The following is an 18,188-nucleotide window of genomic DNA, read 5'->3' on the forward strand; positions in this document are numbered from 1 at the left end:
TGTGACGCTTCTGTCAAGGCAATAGCTGCTGTGGCCTACCTAAGGACTGTTGACACTACAGCACGATGCCACATAGGATTCATCATGGGCAAAGCAAAGCTTGCTCCACACCCCGAGCATACTATACCTAGGCTAGAACTTTGTGCTGCAGTACTAGCTGTTGAACTAGCAGAGCTAATAACCTCAGAGATGGACATTGACCTTAAAGATGTTCAGCTCTACACAGACAGCAAGGTAGTTCTAGGCTACATCTACAATGAAACCAGACGTTTTTATGTTTATGTCAACAACAGAGTGTTGAGGATTAGGAGATCCACTAGTCCAACACAATGGCACTATGTACCTACTGACTATAACCCTGCAGACCATGCTACTAGAGCTGTTGCTGCATGTAACCTGAAACACACAACATGGTTTACAGGACCTGCAATCTTGTACGATGCAGAACAAACCTTTCCTAAAAGTGACACGATTGAACTAATAGATCCAGACTCAGATACTGACATCCGTCCTGAGATCTCAACATTTCATACTACAACTTCAGACTGCGAGCTTAAATCTGACAGATTTACCAGATTCTCAAAGTGGAAGACACTTTTTCAAGCTATTTCTTGTCTTATTCACATAGCTCGCTCCTTTAAAGGTGACTCAAACAGCTGTGACCGCAAGGGAGGGCACCATTGTGAAAGGATCAGTTTGGTATTAGAGCTACAGCAGTCTCAGGATCTTATCATCCGCACTGTACAGCATGAAGCCTATGCTAAGGAGATTGACTGTATCTTGAACGGAAAACCTATCCCTAGAGACAGTGCCCTGAGGAAACTTGTCCCATTCCTTGATCAAAATGGACTACTTAGGGTAGGTGGTCGTCTAAGGCAAGCCAACCTAGAGTCAGACGAGAGAAACCCTCTAATAATTCCTGGTCACCACCACATCGCTTACTTGTTTGTGTCACATCATCACTCCCATGTAAAGTGGAAGCCAAGATCCAGAGAATCAAGGAGACAAAGTTGTTCCTCAGACCAGTTTCTGAACTGATCTTGCTGTTATCATCTGAGGAATAAATAGTGGTATATGATGATACCAGACGGGGAGTGTCATGCCTCCAGCATAAGGAAGTAATTAATTCTATTGGGACTTGTAATACCAATCTTGTCCACAAGATGCCACTGTGACATAGACTGTTGTACAGCACTTTATGGTATTTCTTGTTCTCTATTGCTGGTATTGGTTCCACCCCTCTCTGAGAGAATCTCCATTTTAGAACAGCTCATGGAGACAGCCAGACAGCATCTGAGGTTCCCGTGGGAAGATTCCTGAACCCCCCTTTGAAAAATCGCTGGTATGCCTATGAACTGTTGGTTATATACTCAATGCATATATTGTTTGTGTTTGTACACTGATTGTATGTTTATCTGTTTATTCACAGTTTCACCTCTCATATTCACAATCCTATTCGCATATCCATTCTGACTTGTAACCTGTTCATGTGACCACTATTCTATCTCTGGAATAAAGCCTTAAGTTACAAAAGGACTGGTTATTGCAGGATTAAAGGTTTAGCTGTATGTTGAGCTGCACACGCCTGGGGCATACGTGTAGTGAGAACAGAACAGTGGCCCTGAAGGCTTTTGGGTGTCTGCGTAAATACACTTAGACCCTGAGCTTCTGGGTCTTTTCCTGCAAAAGATCAGACCAGCCTGGAGGGCTTCTTCCCTCCAGAGCAATGCTGCCATGTGCTTGCCGTTTATGAGGCCTCAGGTGGGTGACCTGAGGGCCTTGATGATGAAGCTACAGAGAGTGGACTGAGGGGATGTCTGCTGAAGATCTTGTCTGGTATCACCAGAAAAGGATGTCGTTTGAAAGTTGGAGGGAGGCAACCAACTGTCCCTGGACATTTTGTGAGTAGATCTTAGAGACTTTTGAGCAGCTACCATCCCTCTTGTGCTAGAGAGTCAGCTGCGTATTTGCTAAAGGGGACATCAGCTGGTGTTCTGAAGACCTCAGTCTATCTGATTCCACGTGAAGGGACTCTGCTCTTGTTGCTCTAAAGAAGAAGCCTTTGCTCTTGTAGCTGCTTCTACTACAAAGCCAAGTTCATAAATTTCTTGTGCAAGGACTTCTGCTTTAGCTCTACAGAAAGAAGTTTATTGTCCTCAACCTGTACATAGTTCTATTTTTGGAGTACCCCACTCAATCCCCTCAACCCTATCCCAGTTACTCCAAAAATAAAAACAAAAAGAACACCCCTATATTGGTTCCCGAAGAAAAGTAACTGTAAACATGTGTCTGGCTGCAGGGCAATCTACTGGGAGAAGAACCCTGGGCAAATTTCCAGCGGCTCCTTCTGGGGTAGTGCTACACATTTAACCAGTTCAGCTTGTACGGGTTTGGTTTAGCCATCTTCTGGTCTGAAAGTGAAAGTGATGCTGCAGACCACTTTCACAGACTCGGCAGCGTGGACCAACCCCCCCTCCCCCAATCTTGCCGGCGGCCCTGCCTCCTCCCGTAGTTCCTGGGCTTTCCCACTCTTAGCAGGAGCTCAGGAACACAACCGCTAGCTAGGGGAGTGAGAACAATGTGTGACTGAGGCAAATCCATGCTTCAAACTCAGATCCACCAGAAACAGCCAGGGAACACATCTAACCAAGCTGATCTGTGCTAGGTTGGATGGTGTGATGGGCAGGGGAGATATTAGGATCTATCAGACCCCTAATGTCTCCATGAAGAGTACCGGTCACCTGTTTATAAACACATTTACACCATCACAAGTAAATATAAATGTAAAAATAAAAGAAAAAAAAAAGTTTAATAACAAAAATAATAAAATGTATTAAATTTAAACAAAACAAAAAAAATAGCTGTAACCCTGTTGTCCCACACTCATGCGCAAATGCAAGCCCAGGATGTGCACGCATGTGTAAACTGTGGTCGCACCAAATGTGTGACATATCGCTGCAAACGTCAGAGTTAGAGCAATAATTTTAGCACAAGAGTTCCTAGTTCACTCTAAACTGAGGATTTTTGGGCACTGTAGTTTTTTGAGATATCGCGGGCACATGCACTTTTTTTTAAAAACATGGCATGTTTGGTATCTATTTGCTAGACCCAATCTCATCTTTTATATATTTTAACCAAACAATGGGTATTATATATTGTGTGTTTTTGCTTTAAAATTCATTTTTTTTTCCTGAACATTTGTGTTTATTAAACACTTGCACAAATATCATGTGACCTAAAAATATGCAACTATCACCTTTTTATTCTACAGGGCCTCTTCTTTCAGAAAATATATATATACACTGTTCACGTCGTTTTATTATCACAAATTAAGATTTTTACATGCAATAAAAAAATTGCTCTGAAACTGGTTAAAAATTAGATTTTTTAACATCTTAAAAAGCTTGGGTTTGGCTCCAAGTTTGGTCCATCTACAACTCTGACCTCAGCTACAATCGCTAACCTAGTATGAAAATATGCACCAAATCTTTCTCTTCTTTCCTCTCAAGACCTCCTGCTCCCTTGTCACCTCCTCCCATGCTTGCCTCCATGACTTCTCCAGAGCCTCTCCCATCCTCTGGAACTCCTTTACCCAATCATATAAACCATGAATGAAAATATTAATACTGTTCCTCCAATTTGCACCGAACTAAAGCACATGCTGCACGCAATTCTCTGTAGATTTTTTGTAAACACCCACCATAGTGTAAAAGTGCTTTGTTTCATTAAGCGAGTTATGGCAAGTGCATTAGTGTAAAGCAAGCCTATAGAACAGATAAGGATATATTATATATCTTCTTATAACACATACACTATATTGTCAAATGTATTGTTGGGACGCCTGCCTTTACATGCACATGAACTTTAACAGCATCCCAGTCTTAGTTTGTAGGGTTCAATATTGAGTTGGCACTGATGTTGGACAAGGCCTAGCTCGCAGTCTCCGCTCTAATTCATCCCAAAGGTTTTCTATGGGGTTAAGGTCAGGCCAGTCAAGTTCCTCCACCCCAAATTAGCTCATTCATGTCTTTATGGACTTTGCTTTGTGCACTAGTTGGAACAGAAGGGGAGATCCCCAAACTGTTCCCACAAAGTTGGGAGAAAGAAATTGTCCAAAATATCTTGGTATGCTGACGCCTTAAGAGTTCCTTTCATTGGAACTAAGAAACCAAGCCCAACCTCTGAAAAACAACCCCACACCATAATCTCCCCTCCACCAATTGATTTGGACCAGTGCACAAAGCAAGGTCCATGAAGACATGGATGAGCGAATTTGGGGTGGAGCAACTTGACTGGCCTGCACAGAGTCCTGACCTCAACCCAATAGAACACCTTTGGCATAAATTAGAGTGGAGATTGTGAACCAGGCCTTCTCTCCAACATCAGTGCCTGACATCACAAATGCGCTTCTGGAAGAATGGTGAAACATTCCCATAGACACTCCTTAAACCTTGTGGACAGCCTTCCCAGAAGAGTTGAAGCTGTTATAGTTGCAAAGAGTGGGCCAACTCAATATTGAACCCTACGGACTAAGACTGGGATGTCATTAAAGTTCACGTGCGTGTAAAGGTAAGCGTCCCAATACTTTTGACAATATATTGTATGTTGATATAAAATACGTTATATAATTATAAGCTTGTAAATTTTATACAGCCTTGATGAGATTTCACCAAACTCCTGCATTTCATTCATTTTGTAGTCTGCCCTGGAAAACGCAAATTACAATACGGTCACTTCAGGCTACATACACACATACACAAAAGGGAATTACTAAATATGGTGCACACAGACTGATGCAGCTGTACATAGGAATCAATCAGCTTCTAACTTCAGCTTGTTCAGTTAGGCCCCTTTCACACTTGTGCGACTTTTCCTGCGACTTGGGACTGCAAAGTTGCATGACAAGTCATTCCCAGTCATGACAAGTTCATATTTGTGCAACTTCAAAGTAGTCCCTGCCAGGGATGGTCCACCCATTGGGGGCGCAGGGCTGCCGCCCCCCTATTCATGTGTCTGGCCCCCCAATCTACGTGATTAGAGCCAGAGGATCTAAAAGGCTTCAAAAAAAGGGTGGGCTTGGGGCACAGAGCACTGCGCCCCAAGCCCACCCAGTTGTGTGACAATAGCGAATAATATTCGCTATTGTCACATGGATCCTCCTCCTGGCCAATCAGGAAGCGGATCCCGAGACCCATTTCCCGATTGGCAGAAAGGAGAAGCCATGGAGGAGATGAAGAAGACTGAGGGGGGAAGAAACCGCCGCCACTGCTGCTGCTGCCTGCCCTCACTCCACATGTCCAGGAAGGGTGTGTGAGCCGGCGGGCCGGGGGGGGGGGGTTGGCACAAGGGAAGTTTTCCAACTCAGATCTGGCTGAATAGGGGAGGAGCTGCTGGTGATTTGAAGGGCATGGTATGCAATGGTCAGTTGGTATCTGGAGCCCATAGAAAGGGGCTGTTATGGCAGACAAGCTTCAGCTGCAGGTTCTAATCTTTATAGGATGGTATTTTGAATTCTGAACACCACATGCAGAGGCAGGGGGTACAAACACAGATAAATCATTTTACTTTGTGTATTAGAAAGTTTTGTGCTTTTGCATTTGTAAGGGAACAGCTTTTACCATCAACCCATTATCCAGATGTCATAGCCCATCTAAAGCCATCCCGCCAATGAAGGACGTCAGATTCCAGCAGATACCCTTAAGATGAAGTTCTCATTATTCAGAGGTTTTTACCATCGAAATCAGCCAGTCTCAACCTTTTTAGCTTAGAACAGTGGTCTCCAAATTGCGGGCCTTTTCCTGCCTATATCTGGCCCTTGGGGCACTATTACTCCCAGTGACACCAATAAGAGGGTACAATTCCTCCCACTGACACCATTTGCAGTGCATTATTCCTTCTCCTGACACCAATGATGGGGCAGTATTCCTTCCACTTACACCAAAGATGGGGCACTATACCTTCCCCTAATAACAATGGGGCACTGTTCTTCTCACAGACACCAAGGATGGGGCAGTATTCCTCCCACTGACACCAAGGATGGGTCACTATTCCTCCCACTGACACCAAGGATGGGTCACTATTCCTCCCACTGACACCAAAGATGGGGCACTATTCCTTTCCCTAATATCAACAATGGGGCACTGTTCTTCTCACAGACACCAAGGATGGGTCACTATTCCTCCCACTGACACCAAGGATGGGTCACTATTCCTCCCACTGACACCAATGATGGGGCACTATTCCTCCCACTGACACCAATGATGGGGCACTATTCCACCCACTGACACCAATGATGGGGCACTATTCCACCCACTGACACCAATGATGGGGCACTATTCCACCCACTGACACCAATGATGGGGCACTATTCCACCCACCGACACCAATGATGGGGCACTATTCCACCCTCTGATACCAATCATGAGGCACCGTTCTTTCCACTGACACCAATGATGAGACACTATCTTATGGTGTGCGGGCTGGTGTGGTCCGGGGGGTATGGCCCCCCGGCCCATGTAGCACCAGCCGCCAAGATTACACAGGCATTGCTTCAAGTCTAGTCAAAGCTTCAATTATGTAGAAATAGCTTAAGTGATGTTACACAAAAGAGAAAAAAAAAAAAAAAAACCTATGAACACCCCACACATGTAGCTTCCCATCCTATTATATATTACAGCCAAAATTATATTGTAGGTCTTAAACCCAAGTGCATCCTACAATTATTCCCTATGCAGTTGGAGAAACAGCAGGGATAAGAAAGAAAAAGAAAGAAAAAGAAAGAAAAAGAAAGAAAAAGAAAGAAAAAGAAAGAAAGAAAGAAAGAAAGAAAGAAAGAAAGAAAGAAAAAAAAAAAGGAAGGGACAGTTGCTTTCCCTATTGGGTTTCCCCTTACATCCTTTCTCTTATGGGAGGGGGGTTGTGCTGAGCGATATCTATCATAGCGAGACACGGGGAGCCAGCCCCTCCGTCTCCTGTTGATATACATCAGTTCCTGTATAATGTATCCATGGTACCCATTGTATTCTAGTCTGTTCCTCCGTACCCCTCAATGCGGCAGTCAATTCTTCCATTTTATGGATCTCATTTAACTTTGAGTACCAAAGCTTAATTGGTAGTGGCATATTTTTCCTCCAAAATGCCGGCATACTTGCTTTTGCGGCATTAAGGAGTCGGAGTGTCAACGACTTTCTATACGTCGTCTTAACTGAACTCGATGTCAGATGGAGCAGACAATGCAAGGTCATCCAGTACCTCCACATTAGTCGATTGTTTAATGATTGAGGCAACCTTTATCCAAAAAGGCCGCAGAAGGGAGCACTCCCAAAAAATATGTAACATGGTGCCCTCCTTCAATCCACAGCGCCAACACTTATCTTAACCGCTCGCATCCATTTTATTTAGTACTACTGGAACCCTATACCATCTGGTCAGAATTTTATATCCTGTTTTTTACTATCTAATGAGGATTTGTGTACCAAGCTCAATATCTTATTTATTTTTTTCCGGTGTCACTGTAATCATAAGATCCCGCTCCCACTTTCGTAAAAATGTCAAATACTGTTTTACTGGGTCCTCTAATAACATAGTATGTGTATATGTGTATATATTTTTTTTTCTTCCTCTTTATTTATCACTTAATGAATATTTTATATAATTGGTACATCTGATTACCCATGTTTTTTTTTTTTAATACTTAATCAGTATATTGCATATTAGATGCATCTGATCATTTTTTTTTTCTTTAGTGTAACATCACTTAAGTTATTACTACACAATTGAAGTCTTGGAACACATGTGGATTCTCTTTTTTTTTTTTTTTTGCCTTTTTGTGTGTTTTAGGGGTAACATGATCTATGACAACATTGCACAATTGATGTATTGGAACACGTGTGGAAATCTCTGATATTTTTTTCACTACCTATGTGTAATTTACTAGCTGGAGAACAGGGGATGTGTATTGTATTTTTGTTTTGTTTGTATATATATTTAATGTATGTTTATATTGAAAAATGAATAAAAATTTAAATTAAAAAAAAAAAAAAAAGTCTAGTCAAAGTTGTGGCAAAATCACGTCAAAGTCTCAGCCAGGTCTCAAGTGTGAAAGGGGCCTGAAAGTGGTTTGAAAGCCATACTTTTTTTATCCTAATGGATTCTATGCATCAAGATAAAAAGCCTTCTGTGTGCAGCAGCCCCCTCAGCCCCCCTAATACTTACTCGATCCGATCCAGGGACTCCCCTCATCATTGGCTGAGACAGCGCCATTGGCTCCCGCTGCTGTCAAAGTCAGTCAGCCCATGAGGAAAGAAAAGGGGCGGGGCAGTGGCTCCAGCTCTGTGTCTGAATGGACCCAGGGAGCTTGTGGCTTGGCTCAGGTGCCCCTATAGCAAGCTGCTTGAGGGGAGGGGCCAGGATCACAGAAGAGGGACCCGAGAAGGAGGAGGATCCGGGCAGCTCTGTGCAAAACCAACTGCATAGAGCAGGTAAGTAGAACATGTTTGTTATTTTTAAAGTGGAACGTCACTCTCTCAATTAACATGGACTATTTCTAAACCTTAATGCTTGTAGCATTAGTAAATAGATAGGAAAGTATATCATATTTACTTGTTTTAAACTTTTTTATTTCTTTAGTTACTTCCTGGTTTCTATGCCTAGGCAAATTATGTCATACATCCCAGGAATCTTCTCAGCTCAGCCGATACCTGAGCTAAGGGCATATGGATTCCAGGAAGTAAATGATACATGAACCATCTGCCCTTACTCAAGATGGTCACTACCAGAAATGATAGAGGGTGCTTTTCAAAATGATTTCTCAGCAAAACAAAGCATTGGGACATGGATGGATGTGGGAGATTGCTTTGAATAATACGAATAAATGAAATAGCATTTTTGGTTTGTGGTGGTTAGAAGCAGTGCAGTTCCACTTAAAAAAAAAAAAAAAAAAAAAAACGTGATTTTGGAATAACTTTAAGAATTTTAGAATCACTTTAAGCTTTGACAATAAAACCTGGAATCTGATTGGTTACTATGCACAACTGCACCAGTCTTAGTAAATATCCCTCAATGTCACACTAATAAATAAAAAATAAAAAAGCCATAATTACTTCTACCCGCACAATCTATATTGCTCACCTTCACCAAAGACTGGGGCATTTCCTTGGCGCTCACATACATCATAGTGCCCAGTACTGGCAGTGGCGGTGGTCCAGGGGGCATATTTTTCCTCCTTAGTTTCCTCCTCCATGTGAAGACATAAAAGAAGAGGCTGATACAGACAGCCAGGAGAAGAGTTCCAAATACTCCCAGCTCCATTGTCAGTGCAGATCTGCTGTTGGAATAAGAAAGTGTTACATGGAGCAACAATTACATCAGATTAAAGCGTGCTAAGCAAGAATGAACAAGGTGCTTCCTATACAACCTATGACCGGAGTCCATGAGATCACACCGAGGACAAAGGAGAGGTGCAATGAGTAATATAGCTCTCCATATATGGATATGGTAATGCAAACACTGCCATTTTACAGCACAGATATGACAGACAGCAAAGCATGTCAATGATCCACACACCCAGTATATTTCCTAATATATATATATATATATATATATATATATATATATATATATATATAATCTCCGGATTTTTAAAATGGAATCTGGGCACTTTTTTTTTTTTTTTTTTGATTGGCAAATGTTAAACTATTTTATAAGAATATTTTCTTGAAAGGATATATGCAATGTATGTGGTATGTGTTTATGGAATGACTGTATGATATATAGATATAGATATATATATATATATATATAGGTTATTTCTCACATTAAGTCCATGAGATAGAAAGAAAAAGAAAAAAAAAAAAAAGATACTTAGAAATTTTTGGGAGATGACTACCGAATGTTAAGAGGATAAGATAGAGGAAAAACTTTGAGGGAGGGAGGTATGGGGTGGCAAGTTTCAAATCCAAACCGGGTAGGTGTGATGGGTGATGGTGTCACTCTCTCTGCAAAAGGTAAGAAATACTGCAAAGCTGCAATGTACAAATAGTGGTGAAACTACCCTTTCTATCAATTTTCTTATTGCTTTTGAGATTTTTTTTAGTTGCATAGTAGTTATTTTACTTGATTTGTTTTGTCCTTCTGTGGACTGGTAGCCAGTTGCTCTGCATATTGGTGGTCAGTGTGCCCCCTGTATGCTGGTGGTCAGTGTGCCCCCCCCCCCCTGTATGGTGGTGGTCAGTGTGACCCCTCGTATGCTGGTGCTACGTGCAGGGTGCAAGGTTCAGGAGGATGCTACGTACAGAGGGAGCTATGTACAGAAGGAAAAAAAGTATGTGATCACAGTATACATGTCATTTTTTTTTTTTGTGTGTGAATGTTTTGTCAGTATATGTGTAAATATTTTTTTGTGTGTGTGGGTGTGTCTGTGTAATGTCACTCACACTCAGCCTGTATAAAACATATACGCCTCACATCACTTACACATCAGAGAGACATTACAGGAGATTGTCAGACTGCAGACATGGTACAGGAGAAGGTCAGAGACTGCAGACATGGTACAGGAGAGGGCCAGAGACTGCAGACATGGTACAGGAGAGGGCCAGAGACTGCAGACATGGTACAGGAGAGGGCCAGAGACTGCAGACATGGTACAGGAGAGGGCCAGAGACTGCAGACATGGTACAGGAGAGGGCCAGAGACTGCAGACATGGTACAGGAGAGGGCCAGTGACTGCAGACATGGTACAGGAGAGGGCCAGTGACTGCAGACATGGTACAGGAGAGGGCCAGTGACTGCAGACATGGTACAGGAGAGGGCCAGAGACTGCAGACATGGTACAGGAGATGATCAGAGACTGTGCACATGATACAAGAAATGGTCAGAGACTGCAGGTATGATACAGGAAAGGGTCAGAGACTGCAGTTATGATACAGGAGATGGTCAGAGACTGCAGGTATGATACAGGAAATGGTCAGAGACAGCAGGTATAATGCAGGAGATGGTTAGAGATGGCAGACATGATTGATTTAGGAGATGGTCAGGGACTGAGTTTATGGCTGAACCCAGTGTAAAAGTGTATAGTATTGCAGGGCTGTTCCACTCTATTTAAACCACAAGATCAAGTCAGTAATCCTCCTTTGAAAGTACAACCAAGTGACAGAAGACAGCAGCACATCCAATTTCCAAAATAAAAATTGTCTTACAGTTAACTGCTCAAGATAAGTGGAGGAAAGAAAACAGTTAATGGGTCTGTGAAGCTTCTAGCCTGAACCAGCAGTAAATCCTCCAAAAAAAAAAAAAAAAAAAAACAAAACCCATGCAGCACACACAGAGCTCTGGTTAAATAGCTGAATAGAAGCTGAAATGGTTAACAGCCATGTGTCCCTGGCAGGGCCGGTGCAAGGATTTTTGCCTCCCTAGGCACAATAAAAATTGCCGTCTCCCATATGCTCTCCTACCCGCCTTCCCAAGTTGCTGAAGGGGTTAAAACCAGTGGCGGTTGGTGCTCCATCAGTCAGGGGGGCAGCAGACAGACCTGGCCACTGACCCCCCAGTCACTCCAGAGTCCAGTCCACACCATATCCCCCTCCCCCCGGGCGCCAGTTCACTTACCTTGTTCCTACGGACTGACAGGCGGTGACGGCTTCCCCCTTGGTCTCTTCCATGTCCCCTCTCGGCGGCCGTCCTCCTCCCCTAATAGTATGCCTTCTCCTTTCGCCAATTGGGAAACAGGTATTGTCACACAACTGGGTAGGCTCAGGGTGCAGTGCTCTGCGCCCCGAGTCACACCCTTTTTTGAAGCCTATTAGAGCCTCTGTCTCTAATCACGTGTTTAAAAAAAAAAAAAAAAAAAACATTGGAATCCATGCATCTGGCGCCCTGCATGTAGATTAGGGGGCCAGACGCATGGATAGGGGGGACGGCGCCCCTGCTCCCCTAATAGATGGGCCGGCGGCCACTGGTTAAAACCCCTTCAGTGACTTATGGTAAGTCACTTACCTCGGGTTAGGCCCTGCCGGTGCCCCCTGCCAAGTTGCGGCTGCCTAGGTCACCTTACTGATAGCGCCCTGGTCCCTGGTTTTGGTGAATGCTGCTGCAGCTTCTTCAAGAGATCTTATCAGTGTGTTCAGGCAATGTGAAGGTAAGGTTAGGCAGATAAAAAAAAAAAAAACATAAGGAGTGAGAAAAGAGGGAGAGGAGGCTGATAGGTTACCTGCACAGGTAACCTGCACACTGCCTGAACACAGATATCTGGAAGACATTGCAGCCGACCAGCATTACATGCAACAGCGCTTGCTGTAATTGTGGCCATACCTTTTTGCATCTCCCTTCTGGTGCCCCCATTCAGCCTTGCTCACGGTCAAATGTGGCGGGAAGGGGGGAATTATACTGCATCCTGACTGGCTATGGATGGAAGGGAGGAGGAGCTCCGCATATCAGCCCACCCCTCCCTGACATCAGCGCTTCAATTTTACAGCTCTGCTCCACTCACTATCACCGTGGCCATACGCCCTCAGCTTGCCCACCAATACTTCCTGTGCTGGATGGCTGGTCACACTGCGGAATGTCCTGCTAGGCCGCCAGCAATAGGTATGGGCACTGCCCCTGAATACGGGGACAGAACCGGGGACACACTTGGTCTGGGGACAGTGTCCTCAGACCAGGGACTGTATCCGGGGACGTCTGGTCACCCTAATACTGTATATATACACGAGGGCTGTAAAGAAAGTAATGCAAAAGCGGGCAAAACTTTCTTATTACCTTATATAGGTCATTCACATATTGATAAAGCAACTCTTACTTTATAGTACCTCTTCTACTTTTTCATTATAGGAACTTGGGGCTGGTTCACACCATGAATCACACAGGAATGCGCTTTACTTTCCTTTAGGATTCATATGTGACCTGGGTGAAGCACAATTTCAGCCCATTCATTTGTAGTGCATGCAAAAGTAGTACATGCGCCAAGCCTATTCGGACACTTCTCACATAAATGTTAAAAATCTGATTTTATTGATTACTTAGAACCCCCTAGCATTATATATTTTTTTCAAGCAGAGGCTCTAGAGCAGGGATCCTCAAACTACGGCCCTCCAGCTGTTGCAGAACTACACGTCCCATGAGGCATTGGAAAACTGACATTCACAGACATGACAAGGCATGATGGGAATTGTAGTTCCTGAACAACTGGGCCAAAGTTTGAAGACCCTTGCTCTAGAGAATAAAATAGCAGGTGTTGCATTTTTATATGTCACACGGTATTTGCGCAGTGGTTTTTCAAACTTAATTTTTGGACAAATTACACTTTATAGACTCCAAATGCACAAAAACAACATAACACCAAATTGTTTGTTAAAATATAAATTATGATGTAATGCCGAATAAATAGATACCCAACATGTCGCGCTTTAAAATTGCGCATGTTCATGGAATGGCAAAAAAACTACAGTACCTAAAAAAAAATCTCCATAGGCGATGCTTTAAAAGCCTTTACAGGTTACCAGTTTAGAGTAACACATGAGATCTGGCACTAGAAATCTTCCTCTGTTTTAAATTCCATTAACATTTTTTTCAACAGTATCTTTTATTTTTTAATCAACTTTTTTGCTATCACAAGGAATGAACAGCATGGGCCTTGAGAGGTTGTCTTTATGGAAAGATATGGGGACAATTAGCCACTAGATCACTCCTCTGGTCTCCAAAGCAGTCGATCGGACACTGATCAGTCTGATCAGCTGCTTTTACTGGCTGGAAACTGGCCAGTAAACACTAAACCGGAAGTGACAAACACTTCTGAATTTCTGGATTTGAGGGACAAGGACGGTGGAGACACTCCTACTCCAACGAGGAGTCCACGGGAGATAGCGATTGTGCGGTTTTGTGGGGTGGACACTTTTTTACTGAATGCCTAATGTAGTCTGGTATGCTGGAAGCTCCAAGAATATGGGAGTACCTCTCTTGTTTTTTAAAATAAAGTTTATGTTTTAATGATATAAGCACTATTGGAGATTTTATCATCTACATGCACCTGATGACACCCACTGGTGGGGTAATTGACCTAATAGAGATGCCGGAAGATCCTAATCCACTCTGATTGAGCCCAGAAGAGGCTCACAAGCGCAGTTTGACTCTACTTAAGTGTAAGGTCACACTTCCTGAGGTGAGGACACCACCAGGAAGGGGGAGCACGAGTGTGACAACATTGTTTTGTGATTTTGGAGCACTATCGTATGGATAATCCAGATCAAGAAGCCTCTTTTGGGGTTTTAATTTGCTGATAGACTCACGTTTTCACAAACCCTAATGAACTGCACCTTAGTAAGTTTTATTATTGTATGATAACATAAGTATTATATTTTCTCTTATATTTTCAAAGTATTTTGTTCGTATTAATTCATATATTCATTACACTTCTCCACAGTATATATTTTATATATTTTTTGTTTGGATGGATGGCGTAGCGCGACACTCTTTTTTTGATTTGACTTCGTTACAAATACTGTAGCTGCTGACTTTTAATATTAGGACACTTACCTGTCCTGTTGGCGATATTGGCACCCCAGCCAATTTTTTGGATCGGCTCTCAGGTGCTGCCGCTGCCATTCGTGCTAAGGGGAACCGGCAGAGAAGTCTTTCGGCTTCACAGCCGGTTCCCCACTGCGCTAACTGGCCGAACGCAGGGGAAGGAGGAGGGGGCCGAACTTCTAAGGGACTACACCACGGCAGGTTCTCACGGAAGTGGGGACAGGTACCCGCCCCCCCCCCCTTCTAGGGTTGCCACCTCACCCCTTTAAACCCCAACACATATTAAATTACACAGGTTCTGTGGCTGATTAAGGTGGTAATTAAACTCATAGTACCTTATCTGCATTCAATTAGCCTCAGAACCTGTGTAATTAATATGGGTTTTGGTTTAAAGAGATGGGTGGCAACCCTGCCTTCCCCTTAAAATAAGGGGGTTACCAGACGTGACCCGGTTTCAGGGGACAGTCCCCAGACTGAGGACACTGTCCCCAGACTAAGTCTGCCCCCAGGTTCCCGTAGACAGGGCATCCCATGCTGGCTGAGGGGGGGTCTGTTTGCACACAGGTCAGGTCAGTGGGGGGAGCAGGGGGTTAGAGCTGATGCAGCTGCATTGAGAAAGAAAGAGATGGAGAGTTTGGCTATTGTGGGGGAAGGGCTAAGAGGTGGCTGCAGAGATAATCTGTGAGAGAAGGGTGCAGAGGTTAGCTATGGATGTGGGGGCAGAAGTGTGCATAGCAAACCTCTGAACCCCACACTCTATGCCCAACACTCTATGTATTACGTAGTCCTGTGCCCAGGTCCCTGTGTATTATATAGTCCTGTGCCCAGGGCGCTGTGTATTATGCAGTCCTGTGCCCAGGGCCCTGTGTATTATGCAGTCCTGTGCCCAGGGCTCTGTGTATTATGCAGTCCTGTGCCCAGGGCTCTGTGTATTATGCAGTCCTGGGCCCAGGGCTCTGTGTACCATGCATTCCTATGCATTATGTAGTCCTGTGCTCAGAGCTCTGTGTATTATGCAGTTCTGTGCCCAGCACTGTGTAATATGTAGTCCTGTGCCCAGCGCTCTAAAAAAAAAAAAAAAAAAAAAATATGTCCCTGGATTTTATTATAAACATCTGGTCACCTTACCCTAAAAGGTGCCAAATGTGGAACCGGTGGGGGGTAGCAGATAAGCAGAGCTTCCACTTTTGTGCTTTCAAGTGTTTGTAAATGATCACCTTTTAAAACAACCCATTAAGTTTAAAATATAAATGAAAGACATAAAAATTGTATAGATATTGTGACAGGAAGTCAGGTAAATCTGTGAATGTAGTCACAGACAGGAGCTACACTTCCACCTGGGTTAGACAAATCACCAATTACTATAGGGTGTCGGCTGCAGAGGTAGCCAGAACTGTCTAAGGAAGTTGAAAGGCCTTCAGCTGTTCGGAATGAGGAAGTTAAGGCCTCTATAATTTGTCCAAAGGAAGTCTATGGATTGCTGCCTCCTGTCGCCGTGTGGGCTGGGAGAGGAGGACAGACAGATGAGTGCCTCCCGACAAGCTGGTGATGTGCGCTAAGGAGGGTAAACAAGTGTGAAGACTTCTCAAAGGTGAGGACATGGACTGTTTTTCTATGTGGAAAGAAAACAAAAGGGACATGTTCCATATGAAGAGGAAAAGGGACATGTTAAATGAACCATTTGCCGTGTGAAGAGATAAAACTATTGACTATTGAGAGTCTGCTGTATGACCAGCCAAGTCTGCCCAACAGTAGGTTGGGGACAGACTTCATTAGATAGGTTCCAGTGTGTGTGAAGGTAGCCGCCCACAGTGGCAAGGATTTATTTTATTTTATTTTGCCTGTTTTGAGGCTTGCAATTGTGTGAAGTAAATTGCATGAATAAAACAAAGTGTTGTTTGCAACCACTGCTCGGCTATCTCTCTGTGAAAACGCACCCCCAAAGGGGTCATCCACGCCTACCACCGAGCTAATCCCTCACAATATAAAAAATATTTGAAATACCTTTTTTCTCTTTTTTAAGTAATTACATTCCCTCTGTTCTCAATTGCATAAGAGCTGTGGGAAGGAGAAGCAGCAGTACACTAAGTTTCCCAGTGAATGGCTGTGCAATATGGGCCTGTCAGGACAAGCGTGATAATTGGAGGAGAGCACACTGAGTTCCCAGCATAACTGGCCATGGTGTGCTCTCCTGCTTAGTGTGCTCCGTTTTTAATAGGCAAACAGGGGGACTGTAAAGGCCCATACATACGATAAGAAAAATTGGAAGTAAATTTTCTTCCGATGAACGATCTGCCGATTTTCGGATTGTTACTATGGCACTTTCGACAGCGGATTACAAATTTTCGTATGAGAAAAACTGAATGTGCAGGCTATAAAATTGTTATCGTAAGTGAACACAATGTCCATTTTTTTTTTTTTTTTTGGCGTGGGGTTCCCCTTAAAATCCATACCTGACCCAAAGGGGTTGGTATGGACTGGTGGGGGGGGACCCTTTGCCATTTTTTTTTATCTTTAATGCCGGGAGCCAGCAATACATTACAGCTACGAGTAAGTTTAAATGACATTTTTCCTTTAGAAATGTCAGTATTGCTGCAGCAGGCTACAAACGTCGCACAGATGCGCCACTTTGCAGGCACATTAAGGGGACCCCCTAGGCACAATATTTAAAGGGATTTTTAATTTTTATTGTTTCACTTTAAAACATCAATAAAATCACTGCTACTGTAAGAATGATTGTTTTAAAAATATTTTATTGCATTGATGCATGTCCCCCAGGGCAGTACCCAGGTCCCCAAACACTTTTTATTGCAATACCTTGCATATAAGCCTTTAAAATGCAGACTTTTCTCAGGTTTTTGTTCCATAGACTTTAACAGAGTTCATATGTTTGCTAGAACTTTTTCCCTGTTTGAGATGTTCTGGTGCAAACCGAACAGGGGGTGTTCAGCTCATTACTAATGCTGAGCCAGTATTCAAGGATGTGGACTCCTGACTTCACAGGCTCCATGCTCTTTAGGGCCCTTTCACAATAGGCACATCCTTTTGATGGAATCTGCTTGCTTGGCAGTTATCGATCCACTGATCCCCGCTGAGCAGGTGGATGACAGGTCCATCTCCGCTCACTGTGCAATCCTGCTCTTCTCTATGGGGAGATTGGATGAAAATGGACCGCCTGTCTGTTTTCATCTGATCCGATGCACCAGACGGATGGAAAATAGGGTCACCATCTGTCTGGATTTGACGGAAAGGATCAGATCCGATAGCGGTGGGTGTAAGTGGACATGTCACTGCTGACATCCGCTGCTCCATAGTGGTGAATGGAGCGTCCGATCAGGTCGGCTTCCAAGTTTTTGGCAAAGCCTAATTGAAGAAGCTGATCGGCTACCATGCACAGCTGCTCTAGATTTTGCACTCTCCAGTTTGAGTAAAGCCCCGTACACACGTACCGATCGTCGGCCGAACGATCGGCCGTCTTTTGTCCAGGGCTGTCTTGTCTGTTGAAAAGTGCAAAAGACTGCACACAAATTTTGTCGGCCAACAACAGCCGACTGCAGAAGTGATGTCATGTGATGGTTAACTTTCCTGGTCTTTTTTCTTTTCTGAGCATGCCCAGTCTTGCAAATCTGCTGTCTGTCGGCCGAATTCTGTACTGACTGGCGAACAATCGG

General features: G+C 43.7%; 1 protein-coding gene across 2 annotated transcripts in view; it reads right to left on the bottom strand.

The window, feature by feature from the left end:
* Positions 1 to 18,188, bottom strand: part of LOC309559476 (cytochrome P450 2G1-like) — a 62,923-nt gene that overhangs the window by 39,901 nt on the left and 4,834 nt on the right. The window contains exon 2 of one of the 2 annotated variants that reach the window (XM_082262750.1): positions 9,130 to 9,322. In XM_082262750.1, coding sequence (XP_082118876.1) covers positions 9,130 to 9,309 — 180 coding nt within the window. In that variant the 5' untranslated portion in view covers positions 9,310 to 9,322. Of the gene's footprint in view, positions 1 to 9,129; positions 9,326 to 18,188 lie in introns of both variants that reach the window. The other variant, XM_082262749.1, reaches the window with a different exon arrangement.

The sequence above is a fragment of the Pelophylax lessonae genome (assembly GCF_965119305.1).
Source record: "Pelophylax lessonae genome assembly, chromosome: 7".
Taxonomy (NCBI): Eukaryota; Metazoa; Chordata; class Amphibia; order Anura; family Ranidae; genus Pelophylax; species Pelophylax lessonae.